The sequence below is a fragment of the Carlito syrichta genome, unplaced genomic scaffold (assembly GCF_000164805.1).
Source record: "Carlito syrichta isolate Samal-C Ts95f unplaced genomic scaffold, Tarsius_syrichta-2.0.1 Scaffold170926, whole genome shotgun sequence".
NCBI lineage: Eukaryota > Metazoa > Chordata > Mammalia > Primates > Tarsiidae > Carlito > Carlito syrichta.
This window is the reverse complement of record NW_007115022.1, coordinates 17,296-25,693: the sequence shown is the minus strand read 5'-3', so window position 1 is coordinate 25,693 and position 8,398 is coordinate 17,296. Positions and strand designations below refer to the sequence as shown.

The 8,398-nt window shown below is 44.4% G+C and overlaps 1 protein-coding gene across 1 annotated transcript in view; it reads right to left on the bottom strand.

The window, feature by feature from the left end:
* Positions 1-6,427: 6,427 nt before the first annotated feature.
* Positions 6,428-8,398, bottom strand: part of LOC103252798 (MCL1, BCL2 family apoptosis regulator) — a 2,643-nt gene continuing 672 nt past the window's right edge. The window contains exons 2-3 of the mRNA XM_021709297.1: positions 7,858-8,372; positions 6,428-7,060 (exon numbers count right to left, since the gene is read on the bottom strand). Coding sequence (XP_021564972.1) covers positions 6,944-7,060; positions 7,858-8,372 — 632 coding nt within the window. The 3' untranslated portion in view covers positions 6,428-6,943. The remainder of the gene's footprint in view (positions 7,061-7,857; positions 8,373-8,398) is intronic.

Genomic DNA, 8,398 nt, shown 5'->3' with positions numbered 1-8,398 from the left:
TTTTTGATTTATTGTAGAGATGAGGTTTCGCCAAGTTGCCCAGGTGGGTCTCGAACCCGCGGGCTCAGGCAATCCGCTCACCTCAGCCTCCCAAAGGCACGGGATTACAGGCTGAGCCACCGAGCCTGGCGAAACCAGTTCCTCTTATAAGACAAGAAAATTAACGTTTTTTTAGAGCACAGAACTGAAAGTGTTTTGAATCAAAACAAAGTTGAAAACATGTCTAACTCAGGATGAAGCCTAACAGTTGGACATTCTTTTCCTTCCCGATTCCTTGGCTCGCGTTCCAGCACACCTTGTCCCAGGCTAACTTGAATAAACACACACATGTGACCACACAAGGGCGGGAAGAACACCAAGTGGGGGTGGTGAAATTCTGAATGGAATGCAGCCCCAGCTAGTTAGGGGGCCCGGGGCTGAGACCTCTGGCACTGGCTGCAGATTTATACAGGCCGAGAAGCCAAAACAATGAGCTCACGGGCAAGAATGCCGCCTGTGGGAAGTCTGGGCGGCCAGAGCAAACTGGTTTTTTGAATCAGGATGGGAATAGCAGTAATCAAGTCTCCCACGGGAACAGGATTACGGAGAATGGAAGCCGCCATTCAGCATCTTGGGGTCCAGTTAAATAACTTTTAGGAGTTATTCTAATTAAAATTCTGTTCTGCAGAGAGCATAGTGCTCTCAGGCCTACACTCAAAAACGTGGTCCTTTCCCTGTCCTTGAGAACCCAGAGGGTAAGGCCCATAGGGCTAGTGAGATGTGACCTATCTTAGGTGATACCAGTGCCAATCCTGCAGTCTAGATCCAGAGAGGGCTATGATCCTGAGACTGTGTGTAGTCACCATTTTACCATGATAGAGGAAGCAATTAATGAAGTCTTTTACTTCCTAAATAAACACAATCCACCCAGTTCTGTGTCATTTATACCTTATCCTGACTCCTGTTTTGACCAAAGAGACTTTTTTCTTTTTCACTAGTGTTTCCCAATTTTTATTTTATTTTCACCCCTCCTTAGGCAAACTGGTGGCTCCCCACTCTGGGGAACTCAGCACACTGATGCTGAATTTAGTGTGGACACCCGATCAGCATAGCACGCAGCAGCCTAGAACTTTTGGGCTCAAGCGATTCTCCTGCCTCAGCCTACCCAGGAGCTGGGACTATAGGTGCCTGACCAATATTTTTATATAGGCCCCAAATGGAAAATCAAGACATACCACATTTACTGCCCAAGTGTGTCCAGCAGGAAAGAAGGCAGGGAGGGAAGATAAACGAAAAAAAGTACCTGCAAGCTCCATTCCTGTGCCTTCCCCTCCCATACACCCGGAGGGTCTTTCCCAACTCTGTGCTTGTAAGGTCCAAGCCTTCTTTTCCACCCGCCACTTCTAGAACTTATAAGTGTTCTTCCCAACCCTTATAATCCCCTTATAGTACTTTGTACACTGTGTTCTAATTATTTTTGTCCATGTCTTTTATTTATTTATGTGAGTCAGAGTCTCACTCTGTCACCCAGGCTGGAGTGCAGGGGCAAGCTTACTGCCATCACAGTCTTGACCTGCTGGGCTCAGGTGATCCTTCCGCCTCAGCCTTCCAAGTAGCTGAAACTATAAGCGCGTGCTATCATCCCCAGCTAATTTTTTGATTTTATTGTAGAGACGAGGGCTCACCAAATTGCCCAGGCTGGTCTTGAACCCCTGGACTCAGGCAATCCTCTTGCCTCCGCCTCCCAAAGTGCTGTGATTACAGGCGTGAGTCACTGCATCCAGCCGCCTCACTCTTATTAGATTCTAAGCTTTAACCTTTGCCACATTTGCCCTCTCATCTTACGGATTCATAATACATGAATTCTTTAGCATGTATTTCCTAAGAACAACGACTTTGTCTTAAATAACCACAATATAATACCCTCAAGAAATGGACAATACTAATATATAGTCCAGTTAAATTTCCCCAAAGGTCCCCATAATGTTTATAATTTTTCATCCAGTATTCAAAGACCACGCTGTATTTAGTTGTTATGTTTATTGTGAACTGTTCCCCTGTCTTTTTTGACTGAGTTTTTCTTTTTTTTTGATTGGAGTCTCACTCTGTCGCTCAGACTGGAGTGCAGTGGCCGCTGCCGGCCACCGCAGCCTCGACCTGCCGGGCTCCGGCGATCCTTTCGCCTCAGCCTTCCGAGTAGCTGGAATTACAGGCGTGCACTACCACGCCCGGCTGATTTTTTGATTTATTGTAGAGATGAGGTCTCGCTGCCCAGGCGGGTCTCGAACCCGCGGGCTCAGGCAATCCATTCACCTCAACCTCCCAAAGGCACGGGATTACAGGCTGAGCTACTGAGCCCGGCTTGAAGAATTTTTAATAAACTGAGGTAATCCCTGAAGAAGGGATGAGGAAAGAACACAAAGTAAGAATACAGAAACCAGTGGCAGAAATAAGCCATGGAAACATACTTGGAAAGGGCCCTAACACATTTCCCAGTGGTAACTATTATTCTCTTACACAGGTAAAGAATGGAGTTGCAAGTTAGAAATCAGGTATAGTGTGGGAACAAAAGCCTGTCACACATAGCCCCCTCCCTTTTTTTTTTTTTTTTTACTTCACCAGAATTAGTAAAGAATCCAATTCTCAGAAAGGTGTTTGTTACATCTGCCTGTGAGCGGATTCCCAGCACTCCCTCCCCACATACTTTACATAACTAAGATAACACTGTCTCAACTTTGAGTCTAAGGAAGAGGGAGAATTCAGCTTTCACATCTTGAAATTGGGAAGCCTTTAAAGAGTCGGAAGGGGCTGGGCTCGGTGGCTCAGCCTGTAATCCCAGCACTTTGGGAGGCCAAGGCGAGTGGATTGCCTGAGCCCACGGGTTTGAGACCTGCCTAGGCAACTTGGCAAGACCTCATCTCTACGATAAATGAAAAACTAGCCGGGTGTGGTAGCGCACGCCTGTAGTTCCAGCTACCTGGAAGGCTGAGGCGGAAGGATCGCCAGAGCCCAGCAGGTTGAGGTTGTGGTGGCTGGGAGCGTGCCACTGCACTCCAGTCTGGGCGACAGTGTGAAACTCCAACTCAAAAAAAAAAAGAGTCGGAAGGTTCAAGATACATAGTTCTGTAATCATTGACCAAGTGAAGCAAAAAGCTAGGATAAACAGAAATTCAGCTGATCACCTTGAACTCCAGAAATTAATGGCCCAATGCTTTGTGCATCTGGCTGGAGCCACGTTGCCCACCAGCTGGAGAAGCTATTTCACTTTAATTTTGTAAAATCTTTCAGCTGTCAGAACTGTTTCAAAGACGATTTTTCTGAAAGGAAACAGTATGAAGCAAGACCTGGCTCTAAAGACAAAACAGGAACTGAAGTTCTGGTTGTGTCAAAGGGTAAGTGTTGATTATTCTGAGTCTACCTGGTTATTATTCGATCATCTTTAATGTGGATCTAAATGTGGCACTAAGGAAAATTGCCACAGAAACGGCTTCACATCATAGCACACCAATGGGAGCAACAGCACTGACGTGGCTCAGACCAGGACTTGGGCGTGTGTCCCCTGTGGGTGCTATTCCTGCCACGCTTTGCTTGGGAGCATACTTGGGAAAAACAGTTGTGTAACGACAAAAAATCGCTATCTTTTGGTAGTTAGGTTTGAGAAAGGGGCTTCCAGGTCAAAACACTCTTAAATATAAACAAAACTGGCAGTTTCTCTCTCCCACGCCAGCTCAGGCACGTCTCTCTTTCCTTCCTCTCTTCTAATAAGCTTTGTTTTCAAACTTCAAAAATAAATAAATACAATAAAACTGAACGGGAGAAGGTATAGAATCATGTTTGCAAGATTAGCACTGCTGCTCAGGGCTTAAAACCAGTATGCAAAGCTCACATTTGCACATTTCCATAGTGATTCAGTTATCTTTCAAGGCAGCTGAAAATACAGGCAGAACAGGGTTTCTGAAATTGACTTGCATATTCTCACTCCTTTGGAAAAGGAGGAAATAAGGGGAAAGCACTGAAATAGTGCCAAGAACTTCATCAAAACTCTTAACCTCAGGTACATAGTATTCTAGCTTTCATGAGATACACTAACTGCTGTGCTAAACACTCTTACCTCAAAACTATACCAATATCCGGTCACTCAAAAATCAGGACAGGGACTAATTTTTTTTATTGAAATATTTAGGAACTACTCCACAGTATAGCAGTAGCATATCTAATTAAAACCCCAATACCTCTAATTTGAATGAAAGGAACTGTCCTTTGCTCTAAGGCAAATCAGCTTTGTGGGGCTTTCCGCCTTGCCTTTAACTCACCTATACGTATGAACTGGCTCGGCTGACTTCCCTAAAAGATTCACCTAAGAGGGGAAAAGAAGAGGGGTGTCGGTGAGAAAAGACCCATACCACACCTTGCATTTGAATAAAAGATTTATTTTTTTTCTCAGGAAAAACAGGAAGTTAGGGAAACACACTACATTTTACAACCCACATTACTTTGTAGTTGGTCCTAACCCTTCCTGGCACAGCTGTCGAAAGCACTAGCTGTTTAACCAGAACCAAGGTGTTCACCCCACAGAACGGACATGGACGACGCTAGAGGACTGTATGTTTTTCCCTGAGAGAAGCATAAGACAAACAGAAGTCGCTGAGAGCCATCTTTCCAAGCAACCCCTCCCTTTCCCTTTTGGAGGATTTGCCTGAACTATGCAGCTAGTCAGCACTTAAATCATGTGCCTCCTCCTCCTCTCCCAAACCACTTGGGGTCCCCTAAGCCCTCACTGCCCCGAACCCCAAACATCAAACTAAGATCCTCACTTAGTCACGCCTAGTGAATTGGGGCCCCCAAAACCAACTCACACCTATGCGCTTACTTCCACAACTGCACTTGGGAGACAAGCCTTTTAGTCACCTTAACCAGATCTCAAGATTAATTAAAAACTACATAAAGTGCTTTTAGATTCTTAAAGATAGACATGATATAAATAAGTGGTTTATGATCAAGAACGATAAATACATAGGTAAAAATAGCTCTAGCAAGATGACCTTATGGCTCCAGGATGGGCAGGCAGGGCAATTCTTCCCCATTACATTCTTAGTCATCTTATTCATGCCTATTTTTATCTGGAGTCCAGACTGAAGGTCACGTTCTGAGGCTGAAGCTTTCAAATGACCATAGTTCCAATATAGTAGCTTTCTTCAGTTCACCAGTAGCTTTTATAGAACTTTGAGGTTTAACAGAGCCTACTTCTTTCTGTAAATTTAAGTGAGCATCCAAAAACAAGAGACACTTTAGAGAGAAAGCTACATAAGCTGTCGTTCTCTCCTCTGAAAACTCCTGGGGGACTTTTGATACATTTTCCCCTAAGTCAGGATAAAGCAAACATTGAAAAGATACCAGTCCAAGAAAAAGGGACTTCCTCCCACCCCCAATGAATGACACTGTCACAGCATCCAAGGTACCACCACCTCCCAACAGGACAAAATTCATGAAAGATGCGGACTGTTGACTCTTGGGGGAGTGGGTCACTCAGCTTCCCAGCAGGAGTTCACAGTGCCAAAATCTAAAAGGACTAGTAAAAGTTCAGGGATGGTCAGGTCAAGGTGTAGAAATTGACAGGAATATCTGTAGAGGGGGGCAGAACAAGCAGCAAATATATCAAGGAGGGACAGGAAATAAAAGGTCAGTTTGATAGAACATCAAGTCTGAAACCCAGAGATGCCAATGCAAAAATTTGAAACAAAGTTTGGGAATCATTAATAGAAACGAAACATTAAGTATTTGTTTTATTGACATACTAGGCTTAGACCTGTGTTTAACAAGCAAGCCTAATAATAGCACCATGGTTATAATGTAGCCTGCTTTTCCAAGCCTTCATTTTACAACTTATTAAGCAAACAAGGGATCATATGTCTCTCATCCACCTGATGTGATCTTTTTATACATATACAGCTAATAAGTCCCATTTGGAACAGCTGAAAATCTTTTTGTAAAAGTTTTAAAGATGAGCTCATGAACTCAGTTTAACTCAAATGAGTAGTCGCCCAATCAGAGCCCATTATTTGTATGTCACCAGCCCCCCCACTTAAAACTCCACTCTGACCCAATTATTGAAAACCTACATATAACAAAGTGAAAGGATTTCCACTCATCAATCCCTCAATCTCAGGTTTTCAAATAAAAACCTATCTAAGAAATACCAAAATCAGATAGGAAAATTAAAGCCTGCATAGTTATGAATCAGATTTGTTTGACTACAATCAGGTAGCATACAATTACATCAGTTCTTTCTGTATACACTCTATAACTGAACAGGACGAAGTTTAGCATAGAAAAACTGTAAGAAATAGATTCCTAACTACAGAAGTTGCAAAGTTCAAAAGGGTATGAAAAAAACTAATGTAAATTCGAGACCCCCCCATTTCAAAGAAAAATTTAGAGAGGAAAAGCTTCCCTTCATACTCTGTTGTACAGTACTGAGGCTTCTAGTCATAGTTCTATTACGTATAGCTTAGATCCATTTTACAGGTCACAGGCTTTGTTAGTGCTTATCTTTCAACGCTATGGAAATTAATGAAATTGGTGGGCATATTTAATTAATTCTATGACTAGCCTGGCTAATGGCCACTCTTCTGTTCTCAACAAGAAATTAAGTCTTCCCACCCTATCATTGCCACATAAATCTAAATGTCCTCCTCTGTGGCCTCCCAGTTTGCTTGTTGCTGACACTGAACTTTGCTTCTTTCAGATAGTGACTCTTCAATCAAGGGGAGTACTTTTCCCATGTATTTATTCTTGTTAGCCACAATCCTCTTGCCACTTGCTTTCTGGCTAGGTTGCTAGAGTGGAGCTCTTGGAGGTTACAGCCTGGGCAGCTTGAAGTCCAGCTTCATAAATATGAGTTCACAGACGTTACGTGGTTTTGGTGGCTGTTGTTGGTTAAAAGTCAACTATTGCACTTACAAGGCTATCTTATTAGATATGCCAAACCAGCTCCTACTCCAGCAACACCCGCAAAAGCCAGCAGCACATTTCTGATGCCGCCTTCTAGGTCCTCTACGTGGAAGAACTCCACAAACCCATCCTAGAAAACAAAACAGAAAAGCACACTTTCAAGTACGGGTTTCTGCTGTCTTAACACTATATATTCAGAGAAAAGGTGAATCAAAATTCTAAGGTTTCCCCTCCCAAACAATGATGAACCAATTATTATTCACCCCTGGACTGGGGGGGCGGATTTCTTGAGTTCTTTAGTTAAGTGGGCATCCTTATTTGACTTTACAGTACTACCATGGCCATATGTGGATATTTGGAAAAAAGACGAAAACCCTTACTCTCAAATCCCCACCACCTAATATCTCAACTGTGTAGACTCTGTATCTATGCAATTAAAATAAGGAGCCCCTTAGGAATGTATTTTAGCGACCATGCCAGGTAAGTCATTTCTTCATGGGTTGAAGAATTCTTCACTGGTCTGAAGAATATCCAACTGAATTGGTACAAAATAACCTACAGAAAACCAGGAGTTTAAAACACAATTCAACTAGCGGGGCATGGTAGCGCACCTGTAGTTCCAGCTACTGGGAAGGCTGAGGCAGAAGGATCGCAGGGCCCAGCAGGTCGAGGCTGCGGTGGCCGTGAACGTGCCACTGCACTTCAACCGGGGCGACAGAGTGAGACTCCAACTCAAAAAAATAAATAATTAAATAAAATACAATTCAAGACCACCCTTCCACGAGCTAAAACAAACCCACCGAGCAACCAGAGGTCCAAGAGTGAGAGTCTGGAAACTCTGTCGTGCGTCACAGAAACCTTGAGCTAACCCCACCTTCTCCAAAACCTTCCATTCCATAGGCCCCTCCGGCCTTAAGGCAAACTTACCCAGCCTCTTTGTTTGACTAGCCAGTCCCGTTTTGTCCTTACGAGAACGTCTGTGATACTTTCTGCTAATGGTTCGATGCAGCTTTCTTGGTTTATGCTCTTCAAGTGTTTGGCCACAAAGGCACCAAAAGAAATGAGAGTCACAATCCTGCCCCAGTTTGTTACGCCGTCACTGAAAACATGGACCATCACTCGAGACAAAGATTTGACATCGTCTTCGTTCTTGATGTCCAGTTTCCGAAGCATGCCTGAGAGGAAGAAAAGCATGCAGGTCCTCACGGCCTCCTTTGTCTGAGCCAGCGCACGACTCGCCTGCCCACCCACGGCGGGGAAGTGGCTATGCGGGGCTCGACGGAACTCAGGCCGACCCCGCGTGAGGCTGACATCCCACCCGTTCCGGCCTTTGAGCAGCGCTGCCATTTCCGAAAGAACCAAGACGGGCGGAAACAACGACTCACGGCCAGAATACGCCGGCTTCAGGAACGGGATGAGGCTCGTCCCGACACCGACTCGTTACGGCCTCCGCCCGCCCAGGGCGGGC